This window comes from Symphodus melops (genome assembly GCF_947650265.1).
Source record: "Symphodus melops genome assembly, chromosome: 14".
NCBI lineage: Eukaryota > Metazoa > Chordata > Actinopteri > Labriformes > Labridae > Symphodus > Symphodus melops.
This window is the reverse complement of record NC_136704.1, coordinates 22,513,667-22,534,603: the sequence shown is the minus strand read 5'-3', so window position 1 is coordinate 22,534,603 and position 20,937 is coordinate 22,513,667. Positions and strand designations below refer to the sequence as shown.

At 41.3% G+C, this 20,937-nt stretch overlaps 1 protein-coding gene across 1 annotated transcript in view; it reads right to left on the bottom strand.

Annotated features, from left to right (window-relative positions):
- Positions 1-17,752: 17,752 nt before the first annotated feature.
- Positions 17,753-20,937, bottom strand: part of LOC306834983 (cadherin-7-like) — a 97,285-nt gene continuing 94,100 nt past the window's right edge. The window contains exon 11 of the mRNA XM_079361332.1: positions 17,753-19,032. Coding sequence (XP_079217458.1) covers positions 18,512-19,032 — 521 coding nt within the window. The 3' untranslated portion in view covers positions 17,753-18,511. The remainder of the gene's footprint in view (positions 19,033-20,937) is intronic.

Genomic DNA, 20,937 nt, shown 5'->3' with positions numbered 1-20,937 from the left:
CTGCCTCTTGTTTCCCTCCTGACTGATTGCCCTTATTGTCTGCACCTGTGTAACTAGTCCCACCTGTCTCTGATTACTCCTTTGTCTTTTTAGTCTCAGTGTTTCTTCCCGTCTGTGTCAGTTCAGCCACTTGTCAAATGTTGGTTGTCAGCTGTGTTTGTCAGTGTCTGGGTTCAGTGTGGTTCCCTTTTCTTACCTTTTTGGATTTTTTCATTTTGGTTTTACATTTTTGTTTAAAAAATGTTTACTTTGTTTTTCAGCCGTATTTGGGTGCAGCTCTCTTTTTCATGCCCAATTCACACTGCCAACCATTAATGAAAAGATAACCCCAACCACAACTCACACATCAATATATACTTTGATATCCTTGGCTGCCTTGAGCATTAGAAATGATAGTATACACTAAAAAGTCAGCTATTTTCAGGTTATATTAGACTAATGAGGATGTGCATTTGGAAAGCAGCCATTCTTGAGCACCATCCTGATGAGAATTAAGATGAAAGAACGAAAGATAGATCTTCCTGAAAATGGACAAAAGAAGGAAAGATTGCTACTGTTTGATTGAGAGTAATCCTTCTGTTAATCATGAAACATAATCTGGACTCCCAACACAAAAAAATAAACATAAAACTTTCCCCGGCTTTTCCTCTGACAAATTATATTGCAATTCATCACGGATCATGATGCTACTCAAGTGGCAGTAGAGCGGCGTTATGAATGGCAGAGAGGTCACTCTCCTACTAAAGCCTCGTCAATTCCCATCACTGTGAATATTATCTCTGACAAAGTACGCTTGGTACTCACAACGCTTCTCATATTTCCTATTTGTCATCTATGTGGGGAGCACATTTCTTTATAGTAACTAGCTCTGTGCTTGGATAGACCGTTCACATAGGCGAGTCATCCAAATGCTGTTCGGCCTCCAAGTTAGTATTGAGGCTCCAGAATTCATCAAAGATGTTGCAGCTGCCATTGCTGAATTGGTTTCCATTTATACGGCCTTCCAAATATTCATAAAGCTCGCTCTCTTTGAATCCTAAACAAACATAATGCATCCACATCTCCCACTATTCCACTTTCAAAGCCAATGATAAATGGACTTGAACCTGTAAAGTGCTCTTCTAGTCTGCTGATTACATTCCTAGATTTCATACATTACACATGCCGCTGACATACCAGCGGATGCAATTCTTGCCCAAGGATACGCCAACATGTGGTTGCAGGAGCTGAGGATTGAACTCCCAGAACTTCCCATTGATCTGCAGTTTGTCCTGCCCTTTTTGCTAAGTTTCTTACGTTTTTTTTTTCTCATGAATTGGCGCAAGACCAAACTCATACAATGATATCAGTTTGGAACCATTTGAGTTTAAAGTTCACTGTTCTTTTAGCTCTGCTGTTGGTCACATCCATCTCTGTACCCTAAAAATGATAGATAGATAGATAGATAGATAGATAGATAGATAGATAGATAGATAGATAGATAGATAGATAGATACTTTATTGATCCCGAGGGAAATTCAATTCTATGGATAATAGAAACAGTGCTAACTTTTTCTTATGTTTTCTGCTCATCTGGTGGTGTTGATGTTTTTGGGGCCTTTCTGCTGATGAAAACAATCCAAACTGTGTAATCGACAATCAATGAGGTGAAAGAAGCTGCATTAGGTTAAGAGAATCCGGTGGTAACTGCACATATTCAATTCAATTTCAAAAAAACTTTATTTTTTTCCCAGGGGGCAATTCAAAAGATGCTTTACGATGAAGAATACATTTCAGAGTCAGTGGTCAAGGTCATATTATTGTCTGTAGCATTGATTATGGCAGCGTTTGAGAAGTATAGCCACATTTTCAGGGACTTTAGTTCAGAGGTTGCAAAAGAGCTTTTAGTGACTTGTTCAAGCTGCTTGATATTGTTTGGAGCTTCTTTTAGCAGAGCATCTGGCACAAAGGTCAATCCATTATGAGTGCGGGTATGAGCTTTCTAACATCCTTAAAATGTTCTTGACTGAACATCTCAGCGACTCAAGCTGTGAGGGTGAACGTCTTGGAAACAGCATGAACAGAAAGGAGTGAGTCGTGGGTCAAAAAAAAAAAGGGACGTTTCTAACAGGTTGTTGGATGATGGATGCGAGGTTGAAATATGTTGCCATCTCTCTGTCAGTGCTGTGGTATCGATCACAAGAAAGAAAAGACATCAATCATTTGAATCTGCTGGTTAGCTGTATATTATTGCACTACAGCAGTTATTGTGTGAAGGAACCTTTAAGGCACAATTATCAAATTAAGCAAATGAGATGAACAACACGTTTCTAACTGGATGAGCTAACAAAGTGTTTGTCATTGTTGTGACTCAGCACAGGAAAGGTGTTTCCTCTACACCAGGGGTCTGCAACCTTTATTATCAAAAGAGCCCTTTTTCCCCTCTTCAACCAGAAAAAAAAAAAAAAAAAAAGTCTGGAGCCACAAAAAATAAGTTTTAAATTTGTTTAACAAAGCTAGCAGCTGTAGTTGACTATGGAGAAATGATCCACCTCTTGAAAGACAGTTTGCTCTGAATTTTTTTTTTCATTGCGGTTTTGAAATTGCTCTCTTTTCGCTGATCTTCGGTTGGATATTTTTCAGCGGATGCTAAGTACTTGTTTTGAAAATGTTTTTCAGCGTTACATTTTTTGTTGTTTAATAATTTCTCGCCACATATCTAGCACACAGGTATGCCAGCATCGTTGGCGATGAAGGCAAATGAATCTGTCCAAACTGAATTAAACTCATTTTTCTGTTTTGGGGATTTATTCGTATTTTTTATTGCAGGGCTTGCATGTTCCAAAAGCCAAAGACGAGGGCTATAGACGTTGATGTGTATATGACATTTTAGTTGATAAATTATAAATTTAAAAAAAAAAAAAGTTTAAAAAATGAGATGGCATCAACTCAAACTCCAAGATAACTGTGCAACAAAATAAACAAATAATAATGTAAAAATTTAATTAAGAAATAACCTTTATTTATTTTTGTGGTTTTTTTTGTTTTTTTTTATTGTCAAGGACAAAAGGAGCCACTACAAGGAGGCTGAAGAGCTGCATGCGACTCTGGATTCGCAGGTTGCAGACTCCTGCTCTACACACATGCCACAAGATTTCTTCCTCAAATCAAAATACTCTCTCATCTTTTTTCCCTTTTTCTTCTTCGTCTTCTTCTCGAAGGACGCTGCTAAATCTTGAAAGATATACCTTCCACTTATCATACCTAACACATCCACTTGATCTGATTTCATATTGTTCTTACCGTAGCTCTGTGCCATGAAAGTACTAGTATGGAATACCAAAAGGCCTCGGGTCCAAAGTGAAAAGTCCCATTAATAAAGAAGAGATTACTTTCACTTGCTGTCAAGGCCCGGTGCTGCTAAAGGATTGATGCTCGAACATTAAATCAGCCCCTTGAAAGGTCCTTCCAAAACTCCACCAGTGCCAACTGTACAGGATGTTTTTTTCTCTGTCATGTTTCCCGCTCAGGGCATGTCCAGTGGTATTATCGCGGCATTGATATGAGGATTTGGCTTTGTTTATTTGCTGGTTTGGTCATTTTTTAAAACCAGTATATTAGTCACTGATGTTAGCGCTCTTGTATCTTTCTTTCTTTCTTCCCGTCTTACTTTTCCTCCCTTCATTTCTCTCCTCACAGCCACAGGGTTTGTTGTTCACTTTTTGTTGTTGGAGCCATCATTCAAAATGCAGGGCTTTTCTTCTGACAGGCAGCGAAGCAAGGAAATGAGAAATGACTTACATAGTTTAGCTCCTCTTCATTTTCACTTGCCTTATTATTATCAAATCCGTGCAACCGACGTGCACACGCACACAGCTCCGTGCTTTCACAGATGATTAGTGAAGTCTCCTCAGCAGAAAGACACCCAAATCTGTAAAGTGCTGAGAGGTTTTCCGTCAAAGTCCACACTCCGTGACGTACAGTGCATCTAGTCGACTCTGACAGTGCAGAGAGCGATGGCCTCTGCACACCACTAATTAGCTGTCATTCATAATTGATTCAAGTCCGAATGTAAATAATAAATGGAAACTGGATTTTATTTGGGGTGTCTTGTCAACTACATCTACCTTTTAACCCTGAGACTCCATGTAAACAAGTCTGCATAATTGTGAAATCATTTGCCAAACCCCCCATCCGTAATTGTGTTAAAGTGCAAAGAGAGGCTGCAGGTGTCTTTTGGCTTCGAGGAGGTTTTATTTTTCAAACTTTCAACTTTTTTTTTCTCCCATCTCTTTTAAATTCAGGCGGTGCAGAGATGATGGACCAGGGGCCTGCTCCTTCTCTGCAGGCTGAACTTGAAATTTAACACTTAAATTAGACCATTTCTGAGTCAAGTTTTTGAAGGCTCTTTTACTTCTTTATGAAGAGAACGCAAACCCCAGAATAATTACACTGTGGGTGGTTGACATTTTTCTGTTTTTTGATGGAACAAATCAGGCAATTTTCCCTGTAAGCTGCTGAAATACTGTGCACATAAATACATAATATTTCTTTTAAACCTGAAACAATTATTAAATGTATCTACTGACATGATAAACCACAAGTTAGGGGTTACCACTGCCTACTGCAGAAACAGCCTTTTTTATACATTTCATGTTAGACAAAACAAAACTGGTGATGTACTGACATGACAATGTTTTCTTTTTTTTTTTGGTTTAATTTTAAGAGCAAGTACATGATACATGAACGCAAGTTGTTGCCAATATGGAACAAATGAATGACACTTGATGCTTTTAATTTGAAGGGGCCTTACCAGACTGAGTTTTGTAACATCCTGTGTTATATTTGACTCATGCCAATCAGCCTTTCTTTGGCGTACTTGACCCTGTTTTTAACCACAGCATGGGAACACAATGTGTGCACTTTAGTGTGCTTCTCTATGCAAGCAATTTTAGTAATCACAACCAGCCAGCCACCAGCCTCCTGCTGCATTTTGGATGTCTGCGTGTCTCCATTGTGTATGCACATATTGAGAGGAGCATGCTCTCCGAGTCAGAAAAAAAGCCATCGATGCAGTCCTCAGAAGTAGCACATCATTAATAACGGGGGGACCTTTGAAGATCCTGCATAAATGTCTAATTAGGTTTGGTAACCTTTAGGAAACTCAAGTGGGTGAATACTAAACAGGCCTGGAGATCTTGTATTGCATGGCAAACTAAGCACTCAACATGTGGGAGAGAGCGCTGACATTGAGCAGGTTTGTTCCCCCTGCCTGAAAGGGCACGCAATTTACGCCACATTACAAGCACGTCTGAACTCATCGGCCAATTTCGGGCCAATTTATCGTACTTAACCATCCTGTGTGTACACGTCATCGTGGAGGTGGAACAAAAATATGCCCTTTTTTTCTTTGGCGCTCCTGCCCTTCAAGCTGCGAGGATCATTGTTCGGCGTCACCGTGACGACGGGCCCGTCTGGCATTTAGAAGAACACTTCGAGTCTGAGCTCTGGAGCCAGCAGCCATGTTTCTACTCTTTTTTTTTTTTTTTTTTTCCAGGGATGTGACCTGGGAAAAAAAACAAAACATGAGGGCTGGTTTACAACAGCCTGTCCCTGTCCCTGTATCTGAACACTTGAAGTAAGAGGTGACAGCACGTGTTTTTATTTTTCACTACATCGAGCCTCCTGCTGTCAGTGTTGTAGTTAGTGATGCTGTAATCTTTAACTGCTGTAAACTGAAACCCTGATGTGCCACTGATGCTTTTTGTGTGCCACAAGTTCTCTCAAGCATCCAGGGACACTTTACCCTACAGCCTTCTGAATGCAAATGACGTCAAAACCACTTTCTTTTTGCCCCTCATAACTGACAAATCTGAGTAGCCTGACTTAAAAACAAGAATACATGCTATGCAAGGCTGAGACATGTTGTGACTATAAGCCTGCAAATACAGCAAAGGAGGTTGAAACAAATAAAAAACAGGCCCTGATTCCTGATGTTTAAACAGCTTTGATGAAGCTTATTGAAACATGTGGTAGTCTTTAAAGACTTAAAGGGGACACATTATGAGAAATCCACTTTTCCAGTGTTTTTGAACATTTATTTGGCAAACCTGAGTGTCTATCGACACACAATTTGAAATAAATCCATCCAGTCCTTTGTTTGTGGTCTGCATAAGTCTTACCACACAGAGAAAAACGCTACATTTCACCCCCCCCCCCCCCCCCCCCCCCCCCTGGAATCCCCACCCATGGACTCCACCTCCAGCCTAGAGCAAAACTTTTGGGCAAGTCTGCCATTTTTATTCTCTCTACAGAGGAGTGATGTTTGGGAAAACTCGATGGGGTCATTGTATTTAAAGAGACACACACACTAAACAGAGTGTTCTGAGAGAGCTGGTTTCTACAGGGTCACAAACCTCCTCTGGTTCCTGATTCATGTTATATTTGGACCAAAACGCAACAAAGATGTTTCATTTAGACCAAAGGAGACTGTTTGAAAAGGTGAAAAAAGGGGTACGATATGCTAACTCCTTAGATTACATCCAGTAACACTTCCTTTTAGAGTCCTTTATCCGTCGCTTTATCTTCCCAGATGTCAAACCTCGTTCCCTTTGCTACTATCTGCATTGTTCTGATTCATACAAAAAACAGTCAGAGGTGTTATTCTGCACGCTGCAGGCTCTATTCTTTACTCATATAAGTCCTAGTGAATCGTATTTTTGTGTCTCCCAGCATTTTGCAGGCTGTCCAGGTGTTCTAAAAATAACCACAGGCTGTCCCGGTCATGACACCTCAAGCTTTAAAGCAACATAAACATACGCGTCCCAAGACGTACATCACAGGCGTATGCACTCAAACAGATTTATTAAATGCACCCGCAGACACACATTCAGGAAGAGTCCCCCCCCCCCACACACACACACACACACAGAGTTGTCAGAGCGCGGTGTAAAATCAGAGGGGCTGTTAATGGAGGCGGACAGCTTGGCTGCTGTTTCATCAAAGTGCAGAGGAAATGCAGATCTGTGTCCTGCAGGAAGCAGGGAATTGGATCAGCTTCCTTCTGTCTGCTGAATTTGAAACACATAGCAGCAGGGATTAGACAGCCTTTACCACTGAACAGTGACTTTGTAACGGCCGGCCACGGGAAATATTTACTCACTGTCTCGCATGTGTTGATTCGCCCATCAGGAGCCCAGACGTGTCCCCTGGACTGATGGCTTCATTTAGCTGCCAGCTACAAGGCGACATGGAGGATGTTTTCTTATTTGATTCCAACGAGAAGCACAGAGCTGCTTCAACTCGTCTCTCTCATCGGATACACGAAATCCCCAAAATGAAGAGAAAAGCATAATGTGTCCTGATCATCTTACTGATCGATTTAAAGACCGGGGGGGAGGAGAGCACATACCTGAGAGTGCAGGGAAAATCTTACCTAATTGAGACTGAATGATTAATTGATTGAAGCTCACTGACTTTGAGCACAGTCTTAAGGTGCCCTGGAAACCCCACCCAGGGTTACAGTTAAACCACACACCAACTTGTTATCAAGAATTGTGATGGGTCTGTCAATAATAGTAAATGATTACGATAAGTAATCAGCTCTGTGCGGTGCTCTGAAGTGTCTAAAGTGTCTTGTCCCCCCGCCGGTGGTCTCGTCTGACTGAAACAGATTCTGTTTAATCCACCTCCGAACATCTTCACAAGGATTTAGACTCCCCGCTTATGTCAGTTCTGTGTTTTTGGATGCACAAACGACAATTTTTAAAGATACTATTTGAAATCACAACATAAATCAATAAAATAAATCATGATCCCAGCGACCCCTTCGTCCTTTAACCTACCTTCCAAGGAGGTTTTCTTTTACTCATCACCATCTGTTCTGAGTTTTTCCACTCTCAAAAAGTAGAAGATGAGGAGGCATTCACAAAGCGGAGAGGAAAACAGAAGTGAATGAACAGCTAAATGACTGAAGGGAGCAAATGGTGGAGTTCATGATCAGGTCATCAGAGATTTGGAGGTGTTTTTGTTTCTCGTATTGTTAATTTAGAGTCACACTTCACACGTCTCCAGCTCACAGTCCTCCATTTTTAAAACGAAATAAATACATTAGGTATCAAGTCAAGTGGAGAGAAGCTTCTGAAATCAGTCTTGGTACATTTCCTGCTTCATAAGGAGTCAAATGAGAATGTTTGTGTTTGTCTGCCTTATCAATGAAGTTTGTATGTTAACTTAGTTCGAGAGCAGGAAAACAACAATCAGCCGACAAGCCCACTTCACACTGAGCCCTCCCACTCCTCCCTTTCCTTCCTCTCATCCATTCACCCTCCTTCCTCACCCCTCTTCATCTCGTTCATCTCACTCTGGGCCGTGATCAGCTCATCCTGAGTCTCGCTCTCATCCTTCAGAGGATCTATCATTAAACATCTAAAGCGTATGTGGGTGTGGCTTGGTCCTTTTCTAGTGAAATACAGAATGATTTGTGCAGGAGAGGCCTTTAAAGAATCCCTTCGTCATGCTGTGGAGGTGACTAAAAGAAAAAAAAGAAAAAGGCATGTGTTGCTGATCATGGATGCTCTTCTTCACTGGTTGTGTTCTGCTTTGACTTGTCGTCTTCCGTTTGCAGCGGTATCTATAACAGCATCAGGTGCACCAAATTGACCTTGCAGGTGCACACGTGCACATCTTGAGCCTCACGTCTTCCATTAGTCCGTTTATGCGTCGCAATGCACGTTTGCCTTTGTATTTGCATTTAATTTCAGCCTCTAATTACCTGGAAGGAAGAAGAACAGCTTCGGCGTACAGCAGCTTCCCATTCAGCGTGTGTGAGCTGACAACAAAAACAGTTTAAGCCTCACGCCATTAAAGGTGTCAAAACAAGGTATTTACGAAGACTAAATGCTAAAGCTGTCGCAATTTCAGCACGGCGAGGCAACTATGAGCCAGATGTTTTGTCATTAGGTTTTCGAGGGAGCGCGGTACATTTCCAACATTCAACAAGGACATCTTTTTTCTCTTTCCTCGTTTAAGGAATCCCTGAAAGGCCGATGTTATTTCAAGAGAATACACGTCGACCCTCGGGAACCGTATATGTTTATTTTCTTTATCGCGTTCCACAATCTGTCAGCTCCGTCTTTCGATCTCAAGGTGAAGGTCAGGGAAAATGAAATAACACTGCATCAACTGCAGCCACTAATGTGACTCTTTCCAAATAAAAGGAATCAGGGCGTACCTAAAAAAAAAAAAAAAAATCCTCCTGACTCCCGCGTGTCTTTCTGCTCCACTTCTCTCTCCAGAGATCTCCAAAGAGAAAGGTGCCAACCGCTTGTGCCGCCGTGATGGAGCTGTAGGTCTACAGAGACCTCTCATTTTCTGAGTGAACGGTCCCAGAAAGAGCTAATGATATGTTAATGCTGAATGGCAGACGTTAGGGAGGCCAAATGACGGCAATCCCAATTACCTCCGAGGGACGTTCGTTGCCTTGTGTGTGTGTGTGTGTGTGTGTGTGTGTGTGTGTGTGTTTTTTTGTCACGCAAACAACCTCGGTAAACACAAATAAGGTGCGGAACGTCTGCTGAAAGGACTCAGGGGTGGCTGACAAAGTGTCACTGAACTGAGAGAAGAATGGAGGAGCTGGAGACCGTGTTACTTACACTCTGATTACGCCTCCACAATTTGTTCAGTTTCGGAACAAATAAAAAAAACCAAAAAAAAACGAACAGCCCCACAGAGACGGAGATTGACATGTGAGGGCATGAACAGATCTTACCTTTCAAGAAAGAAAAGTAAACAAAAAAAAACAAACAAAAAAAACACACACACATTAAAGTCTTTGAAAATGTGCCTAAAAAGTTTTCCTTTTGTTTGTCCTTTTCGTAACTTTTCCGCCGCTGACTCCAGTCTGGCAGGGATTCGGGACTATCATCATGTTTGCTTGAGCAGCAGCAGCAGTAGTAGCTGCGTGGGGTGGAAGCCGTGGGAGGAGGTTAGTTTTTGAACGGCAAAACAAGATTGAAATATGCCACTACGCTTTTGAATTTCCCGAGCTTTCCCACTTGTACATTTCCGCTTGTCTGTGTGGGTTTACCTGTGAATGTATCTGTTAGTATGTATGTGTTCCTGTTCGGCCAGGCTTAGCTGGAGATTGCTTCCCCCCCCCCCCTCCCCCCACCGCCACCACCGCCCTCTTTCCTTCCCTCTTGTGTGTGCAGCATATGGCCATTGTGATGGAGGGTAAAAGGAAATGACAGGCCATTTGAAGATGCTCTAGTCCCCGCATCATGAATAATGCAGAGGGTGCAGCGAGCAGGTTCTCAGCGCCGGCTTCAAAGTTTATCGGCGTCCCCTGTCTCCCCGGGAGAGAGACTACAGTGCCGGGGGGAGATTAGACCGACACTGAGCAGGGACCTGGTCAAACTCAATTAAATACAACCAGGATAATTCCATCCTCTCATTGTGCCATTCGGTTTTATTAGCAAAATAAACCCTGCATGCTCACACCTTGACTCAGCAATAGAAGGGGAGAGAAACGGCCTGTGAATTATTAACCTCTCGTCTGTGCGCTCATTTGCGGCATGTACAAATATGTAAATTAGCGGATGGCAGAAGACATGATCGATGGATATTGTCATTTTACAGTATGTCAGAGAACACAGCAAGATCAGACGTGCAGGAAGAACTCCTCCACCCGCCGCTTTTTCTCTTTTCATTTTGACTAATATTAGATCAAGAGGATCCGATTTGAACAAGACAAAGGGTGTACTTAAGTGCACGTAAGTGGTGTTAAAGCTTTGTTGATGGGTTAGATTTATATTATAGATGGGTGATTAATTAGTCAGCCTGATTTTAATATATACTGTAGCTTAGCTTAAGATGAAAAAGAAAACTCCCAGAAGGCAGTAAATGCCGTTTTCATGCCCGTTTCCATCGGTCTGCTGAGATCTAATTACCCCCTAAGCCCCGCCCCACCACAGCCTTTAAATCCAATCCCCTGCACCCCAGCCTGTTGTAGCATGTAACTATTTTACTTGTCTACATGATAAACAAACACTTATGCTCCATAACAAGCCAGGCTTGGCTAATGATGATAAACCTATGTAAAAAGTACAAAGCATCGCTAATTAGACCTGTGTCGATTATGGCTCATTAATGCTGATGTAGCCCTGACGTGTTTTTTGCCAATCATCAGTGGAGAGGTCTCCAGTGCATCACTTTCTTAATTACTCGAATTCGTCATTGTACAGTTGCCCTCCATGACTTCTTGTGTGCTCTTCAGTCACGTTTCGTTAATATCGCTCGAGTGACAACGTACGAAATACTGAAAGAAAACGGAGGCAGAAGTGGACGGTCCACTGGATCTGGTTGTGTTTTGTTTGAAGAGCGTCTTGTATGTTTTTTGTTTTTTTTTCAACCAGTCAAAGATAAAGAAAAACGATGATGAAATAAAGTGTGATCTTTCTGTATCTTTACAAGTTTGAGAGGACAGAAAAGGTCAGAAAGTGAGAAAGTTTTTCTTGGATTGAATACTTGAATCCTAAAATGTAATGTATGAAAAGATGTTGATGTGGTAATTTATTAAAAAAAAATTTAACATTGCACTTGCCTCCTGATTTCAAGAGTATCTTTGAAATAAAAGTTGGATCAGTCTTATTATCTTTTTGTCTGTACTGTAAAGAGAGGGGGCGTGGTCAGACACAGCTCATTTACACATTTAAAGCTACAGACACAGAAACAGCCTGTTCTGAGCAGGGCTGAAATAGAGGGTTTTATAGACATGATCGAATACAAGACTTTAATTTCTAAGCTAAAAAAAAAGAGGTCGCCTTTCAGAGCTGAAATCATCAGTCCTCCTACAGATCAAAGTTTCTTTTTGCATATTTTCTGCAACCAATTTACTTTGAAAAAGAAAAAGGATGATGAAACAAGCTGGTGTTTTCTTGTATGGTGAGAATTCATAGCTCAAAACTGGAAGTAGGGGAAGTATGAAATGTGACATTTTATTTACATTATTGAGGTCAAACCAAGCTGTTAAACGACAGATCAGTTGTAAATGTTTTATTTTAATTTAAATGTAACCGTCAGCGTTATACTGTGTGACCTAAATGAGAGCTGGGTACTTCTCGCAGCCTCCTTTGAACGATGAACACATTGATAAACTTTCCTCCACCGGCTACTTTTAACTCCGGCCAATTTGTCGAACATTGACAAATATCTGGTGACTCCATCTTGAGTTATTTTCCGGTTATTATCCCAAACGCATCTTCTTTTACACCTTATTACCCTAATCTTGCCACTTTGACCTACTTTGGGCTGCTTGCGTCCCGAGGAGCGATCAAGGAGCGAGCTCTCGCACTCCTTTTCACTCAGAGACCCCTCAAGAGAATTATTTATTTCGCCCAGGTCTGGGACGGTCTAATTTGTGTGGAACTATAGTACACAAACCTCAGGTCTGACATTCCTCTTGCTGAGGGCGAGGCGGACTGTGAGCGCTGCAGAGAGAGACAGAGAATAAAACATGGCGCTGCTACGGCCTTTGATCTTCCTTTCCCCCCTTTTCTCTTTTTCAAAGGGCCAGTGAGGAGTCGTCCAGCTGATGCCTGAGCAGGGGCCCGTCTTTTTTTTTTTTTTTTTTGCCTGCGACAGACAGCTAGCTTTATTTATTTTTATGTGTGTTCTGTGTGGGAGCAAGAAACTGGAGACAGGGTTCCTTTGGAGTTTGGCTTCATGCTGGGTAATCGCAGAAATAAATATTCACAAGCATGCATAAACATGCAAGGTCTTCGTCCCCAGTTGGCTTCGAGATAAGCTCATACTTCAGCTAATTTTTCTCCCTCCATGCAAGAGGGGAGGGTAATATACACTTAAGGTAAATGTCTCTAACACTGGCAGGAAGATATACCTAATGAACGTTTTTTAACCTTTTATATAAACCTTTAAAGAATTCTTCTGGTCTTGATGCAGGTGTACACATGTAATACTTCTCTTTAGTAATTGCATTTAAATCTGGCACAAAAGCAAACATCACATAAGCTTCAAACTAAAAATAAATTATGCTGTTAATCACATGAAAGTGCTAATATTGCTGTTCTTCGTAGAAGCTATAAATAGAGAGTAATTATGTGATAAATGATCTCACCTGTGTTGCATGTGGAGCAAGGAGGCTACAGCAGAGAGAGATTTCTTTAACAGGCAGCCAAGAGGTCAGACTCTATTAGCGATGTTCCAGCAGACAATCTGAAGAAGAGCGTGCTCCTCATCTCGCCGAGAGTCTCTTAAAAAATTGGCGCTTTTTTGTCAGGGCAATTTGTTGATGATGCATGGTTATGATAAGATTTGAGTGAAGTGTCTGTAGTTGCCCAGGGGCCCCTGAAGCTGAAGGCACCAGGGCCAACATGAGTAATCAACCGAGGTGCAGATTGAGCTCCTGATAGCAGAGGGTCCCTGATTGCTCTTAAGTACCCCCAGGCAGCAGATATTAAAGATACTCTGTCTGATTTTGACTGACAGCTGGTCAATCAAGAAAAAAAAACATCTGGTAGCAGCAGCTATCAGTGCTGGAGTGAACATCAGAAATCTGTGTTTGGGCTGCTTTCAATCTGCTTTGATTAAATTAATATCCACCAGAACTATCTTTATTTAATATTACAAAAGTCTGTGCCTGCTTTGCTAGACTTTCTTTTTTTGATAAAACCAAGAAAATGAAATGGTTCTGACAGAAACAGCAGAGAATTTCACTGGAGTTTCAACACATTTGTAAACGCAAGTCTTACACTGAGGGTGTGTTATCTTTAGCAGACGCTGTAGCTGCAATGGGAAGATGGCAAGATGCAAAACAGGCTGCCACAAATATGAAGCAAAAATGATCAAATTCTGTGAGGCAACACAAGTGTGTGTTCGTGTTTTAAAGTGAGACTTTGTATCTTTGTAGGGCACACTTTTAAACATTTTAAAACTCAAACTTATTGTTGTTTTAATAAAAAACATTTTGAGACGTATACATGTCATGATAAAATCTGTTAGACATCTATTTAAAGCAACAGTACATCATTATTTAATACTGTAGTTGTTTCAAAGTCGATCTAACAGAATAGTGCAAAATATCTTTTGACAAGGAGAATGGCGTCCATCCAGCACTCCGATCGCCTGTTTTCAACACTATGTCATTTCAGGAGTGGATTCTAGCTCTGTTGTGACAAATGTGACGGCTTTATGGCACGAGTTCACACACCAGCCTTTCGACCTTCATCATAGCTAGTTATCTGTCTCTGTGCAGTTTGATACGATGACTGAGACAAAGAGACGGAAGAAGACCGAGAAATGACGGAGATAATTGAGCAAGAGTAATTATTAGACATGTTGGCGAGAGCTTTGAGAAACAGTAGGTTAGTAGTTAATAGTGTGTTTTATAATGCAGTTGCTCCTAGAGACCTTCGGTGGGCGCCAAACTGCACCAAACTGAATTTCTTAACAATGTTGCTTCCACCTTGCAACACGACTCTCCATGATTGCCTCCATGAGAGACTGAAGAATGGAAAATTGCAATTAATTCTAAAAATAATCTTTGTGTAGTTGTCTGAATATTTACTGTGTGCAAAAAAATTTAAGATTTAAAAAAATATATTTTTAAACTTTTGTAACTAAAAATTGTATGTTTTTGTCAACTTCTCCATTCTTTGAAACATTTCACCTCCATCCCCTTCCCTACTTGTCTTTATTGCATCATTACTATTTCATAATTTCCTCTCAGTCCTCGGCAGTAGTTTTAGTTTAGTCAGCATTTCTTTGTGTCATAGAAAGTTGGTTATTTTCTCTGAAATAAGCTGCGCCGTTCCTCATGCCGAGACAAAGGAAGGTTGCAAAAACAAACACTGCACATTGTGTGCAGTGTAATCCATACTAATTCATCCATATTTCTTGAATGATGAAGAACGATTCCCCATCTTCTTCTTCAGCAGTTTTGTATTTCACTCTAAATAAATATAGGGGTATTTTTTGCTCTTTGTAATTTGACCTGTCTTTCTGGTTTGATGGTGTTTTTGTACATTTGACTCTCTCGGCAAAGGTTTAAAAGAAATGACTGAATGTTCCAACTTCAAGTGATTATAAATGTGCTCCAATTCCACTTCAAGCAAAAAATCCTTCTATTTGCTGTTCTCTCTTACAAGTGATCTTTGGGTTTTTTGAATAAGCTCTGCAAGAGGCTATCACCTGTGAAAATGTAAGAAAGAACACTCTCCATCTCTTCCTCTATAGGTTTGTGTGACCTGCATCATAATGATGCCACACAGTGACCTTGGTTACTCTTTCTCACACTCGGGGAAAAAATAAATAATCTGTGAGGTTTTTGTTTTTTTTCCAGGTTCAAAGCTTTTGAAAACTATGTCAATACCTGTAAGGAGACGACATATTTACCGAGCGAAGATTCATAATAAGTTCATTGCAATCTCTTGCATCACTATGAATTATACTGTCAGTTGTATTCATGCAGTTCTGAGTGCTGTCGAGATGCAGCGACAGCTCAGAGACGCGAATCACTACTTTTGAACTCCACATTTTTATTAGTTGTCAAGTGAGTTACACTTGGAAATGCTCGAGAGAAACTGATGAGAGTAGAGATTAAACAAAACAAATGACATTGATTTAGTTTGGAATCTGAATTTGGTTTGTCGTTTTTTGCAGATTAAATTCTTGCAGATGAATTCAAATTGTCAGTGCTGAGATTTCCAGCAAAAATGCTGATTATCAGTTGTGTAATACCAAACTACACAGTAGTTTGGCATTACAGCTGGAGCAGGTCATGGCTGAGTCAAAAATGCATCCAAGAAAATGACGTGTTGTTCATTTTTTTCCCCTTTTTTTTTCTCCCAACTTGTAATGTCAAACACCTCTCACCTCATCTCTCATTTTTCGCCAGCTGAACCTGGGCCAACCTGGGAAACACATTTGTTCTGTATATCAATTCACGTTGAAGAAATATGTGCAAGCGTCTTCATGTCAAATATCACTTCACTCAAAGAGTCCGAAATTTAAAACAAAGAACAATCTGCAGATGTTTTTGGTTTTGGTTTAAAAAAATAAGCTGAAGTCATGTAAGTACTCAACAACAATAGATGCAACATGGGTGATTATTAATTTATGTGGAGGTAAACATTATCGTAAAATATTGGTGAGTCGGGGTTGTTGTACTGTGAGAATGTGGACCCTTGGGAGTTCTCGCTGTGGATGGTTCGTTTAAAGATGTTGTTTTGTCGAACAGAATCAGCCGTGTCTGGTGCTGCAGGAAATAAAGCAAAAGAGCTCTTCAAATGTTGATGTCTGCAATCACACCATCACGTATCACCATCCAGGAATTTGACACTCAATTTAGAGATAAATGACTTTGTAACAGTTTGAATCTTTCCACATTCAAAATGTTTCGTACTGAGAGAATTAAACAGGGTGCTATGATATCAGGAAGCCTTCCTAATGGAATACAGCAAATGTTGTAGCTGTTAAGACACAGATATATAACTGGGTGTTACGTTTGGATTTAGGGGAATCAAAAACATGAGTTTGAATTTTTGTATTTTCAGAGATGAAAGTGTTTAAAATTACATTTTTTTGGTGATGAATGAAACATAGCTTTACAAATGTATTTACAAAGTTCTTAACTTTAGCAAATGAAAAGTGTGTTTTTCGTACATAACATGCACGATGTATGCGCGTCTCTTTCATGGTCACATCGGGTGCAGTATTTGAACACACCTTCAATGAAGTTCCCTTTTAACTGCATGAGAGGCGGGCCGGGTGAACTTGCAAAAGTCTCCTCAGATAGCCGACGGTAAGCCTCTCAGTCATCACACACGCCTCTGTGGAGCGTCTGTGCTCCGTCTCCATCACGCCTTTCAACTACAAAAGCCTCATCAAAAAAGAGAATATGATGAAGAAATCTTTGCCCTCCTCCCTCCTTCCCCAACCCCACCCTGTTTCCTCGAGCTCCCCAAATGCGCATAGTGAGGCTTCATATTTTTTGAAAATTATTGATTATTGTTGTTAGATGCTGGTTCGAGACCATCATCAGAAAGAATCTCCATGAATTCACTCACTTGTTTATGTTCAGATCGACTGAAAGAAATCCCTTCAGTCTGTTAAGGAACTGAATGTCAATTTTTATTTTTCAGCAAAAAGGATAAAAACATCATTTGCACAATTCTGCGCCTTCAAAATAAATAATAATAATACACATCGGCTGTACATGTCGACACCCAATCATAACAGAACTTTTTTAAGCTGGAGGAAAAAAAATGGGCACAATGCGGCGCATGAATATTATCATACAGTGTGTCCTTTACCATCAATAAACAAAACCATGGACATCATTGACTTCTTCATTTCTGAATGACAATAAATGCTGGACTCAATGCAAACTACAGAAGCACATTTCATTTACTTACAAACTGCAACTTCACCTGCTTTTATCTGAGAATTTAAAAAAAAACACACGTTCTGGGGTCTCGAACATGACGAGGAGCGACCATTCTTCAGCAAATCTTCCTTGTGTAGCGCACTTTTCCAGCCCCCTTGTGCCGCACACAAAAGCAGAACAACAGATTTTTAAAAGCTCAGAAATCAAACATTGTAGCCGGAAAATAGAAAGGCGGAAGAAAAAAAAAAACAAAAAAAAAAACAGACCCGAGACAAACACTACATTGCAACATCTGCAAAATGTATTGTTAGGAGGATTAGAGAAATTATATTAATCCTGTTTCGCCCAGTGGAGACATCAAACTTCTTTTTTTTTTATTATTATTTGCACAACTTAATGTCTTCACATCACTTCCTTAGCACATCAACTACTACTTTATACTGTATGTGTTCTCATAGTGTTGCAAGGTATGACAGAGTCCATGAATAATGTGCCTCTGTGTTTAAATGTTCATGAACAAACATTTCACCAAACTGCTCCACAAGCATCCCCGAAAAGAAAAGGAAGAAAGAAAAGCAAATCCTTAGAAACCGTTTTTAAATCCATATGAACAGTCAAGTGAGTACTGATTGGCCGCCAGGGACACAGCATTTCATGAGAAATGTTTCTTTTTTTTTTGTGTGTTTTTTTTAGCGCAAAGATAGCAAAGGAATGCATCAAAGCAAAGGGTGCTGGGCCCGTGCCCGTCGCTGGAATGAAAGGACATGTCCCTCCCTGTAGAAATGCTCCAACGTGTATGCATTCTGCTGTCAATGGTTGGACTGGACCCCAAACTCTGAAACCTTTAAAGTCTTTTGCACACAAGGTTCCCTCCTCCGTCGAGTCACTTTTGAAGTCAAGACTCACCATGGCCCGCTTTTGGAAGTCCATACAAGGAGGTAAACAAACCCTGAACCTTTAAAGTCAAAGCGTTTTTTTTTTTTCTTTTTCTCTCAATCTCTCCTGTGTTGTCTTTGAATCCTTTCCTTCAATGCACTGAGGCAGACAAAATCATTTTCTCCGACAATAAATTACTTGTATGTTTATTTTTTTTTTGAAGTCCGAGAAATATTGAGAGACGTCGAGGGGCTATGAGAAGACACCGGCGCTGTCGCTGTTCCCGTTCCCGTAGAGGTCGGCCAGCTTTTTGAAGCGTGGTCCCCAGTTGCTGAGATAGTCATAGTTCTGATCTGAATCTGTACTTAGTGACTCCAGTGAGCTCAGAGACTCCGCTACAGAGCCGCTGCCTTCAAAAGCGTACGTCTGCAGAGAGTCGTACGGAGGAGCAGACGGGTCCACATCGGCGTCTTTAAGACGCTCCCAAATGAACTCTCGAAACACCACGTTGTCCGGCAGGGATTTGTAGGCCGGGCGAGTCGTCGACGGGTAATGGAAGAAGGTGGGAGTGTCCGGTGTGACATCTCGCCGCACGCTGGGGTCCCTGATGACGTTGAGGTTCCGCAGAGTGACCATGTCGAAGGCCTCTGTGTCCTCCTCTCCCCCGCCCTCGTCATCGTAACGGACAATGTTCTCTCGGATGTCCCGCTCCTCCTCCAGAATCAGGGGCTCTTTCCTCCGCCGACGCATCGTCACAATTAGCAGAACCATCACTGCAGAGAGAGACGGGGAGAGATGTTTGTGTCAGTGCCGACTCACGAGGTGCATGTCACCTGATGTGAGGTACAAAGCTTTTAAAAGCCTAAACAGACAGAATAGTCTGCCATTATAATGGCTAAAGAACTTAACTTGCAGGCATAAAAGCTAAACGATAAGCTAAAATGTTGAGCTAAAAAGTAAGCTAAGCTAGTAAGCTAGTAAGAGATAAACAGCTGACACGGCCAGCAAAGGTTTTTTTGATAAAAAGTGAAAGAAATGAGGATAAAAGGCTAAAATGTTTGGCCAAAAGTCAAGCATGAAGAGCATCAAACTGTTCTGCAAAAAAAAAAAAAAAATGTTTTGAAGCTCTGAGTTGTAAATGCAGTCAGTGTTCACAAAACTCGACCCTTATAATGTAATAGACGAGTCCCCGCTGTGTTTCATCCACCTTCTAGACCTGCATTAAGCGCCACCAAGCCAAAGTCTTTGGCCCCGGTGAGATCTCAGCCGAAGCCCTCCTCCAGCCCCTGCTCCCTCTCCTCTGTACATTATTGCTGAAAATAACTCCACACCCAAGCAAACTGGCAAATGTCTAATGATCCTCAATCCATCAGTGTCAAGCCGGTGCCAGTGAAATATGGGTCCATGGGCCCATATTTCTTTCCCCCCCCCTCCTCGGAGTGGAGATACTGCAGGCGGCCCAGGAACCAAATTCAAACAGCACTTCACAGCCTCTAATAAGGGAGTAAATGGAGGAGATGGAAGGGAGGAAAGTGTCACATGAGAGGCTGAAAGAGATGAATGGGGAGCTCTCGGTTGGCCATTTGCTGACTGCTGATACCGTGCAACAGCAACACTTTTAAATACTTGGGAGGGTCCCTCCCTTCTTCTACTCACAACTAATAAACATGACTGTTTTTGTTTTTTTCCCCGCTTTATGCAGAACAGCGAACATGTTCTGTGGACGATTGTTTCCCTCTGATTTTTGGGAACTCATTCTGAATTCGATTCAATTCAGTGAGGCTTCTTCCAAAGTGACTTACAAAGTGGCACATTGAAATATAATATTCTCAGTGCTCTCCAGCAAAGCTCTTTAGGGTTTTAATGCCTCGAAGGCAGGCGTGAAGCTGGCCTCCATCCAACCACGTCAGACGAGGAGGAGCAGGTGGATGCTCCCAGCATACAGAGTTAGTTTGTGTTCAGGTACCAAGGGTCCTTTAAGAAATGATTTCCAGCTCACACACACACACACACACACACACACACCCACACACACACACACACACACGGGTCTACAGGAGCCAAACTCTTCATAACACACTTGGTGATGATGTACACTGAACAAAAAACAGAGATCAATTCAGTGAAACAAAAGTGTTTGCAGTAATTGGGTTGTTTAAATGATCCGCGCGGCACAATCGATAACAAACAAGGCGAGTTTTCTGCGCTGCCCTTTTCTTACCCGCGTGCATCGACGAGTCTCACTCCACCTTTCTTTTCTTTCCAGGCGCTCTGTGGTTCTGGTGAAGCGGAGACTGATTCACTTTTTTTTTTTTTTTTTTTCCACTCATACATTTCCCCATGTGCCGCAGTGAGAGCTATGAATCAGCACCTGTATCACCCTCAGAGATAAAATACTAATTATGTGAGGACGTTCATCTGTTGTAGTCAAACTATGGAAGCTATTTTCTCTCCAAGCGTCTCCACAAACGTCTGTGAACGGAAACATCTGTGAAGTTCTGCTTACGTTAGATGCTTTTGACTGATTCCTGTTTGTGTTTCCTTTTCTCTATCAAACAGGTTTAAAGGGGGCGGGACTTCAAATAAATGGACCAATCAAGATTTAGAGAAATGACTCATGACATTTGTCGGGTTACAGTCGACCTCCAATCTTTTGTACCCCTTCAGTGTCACCGTCA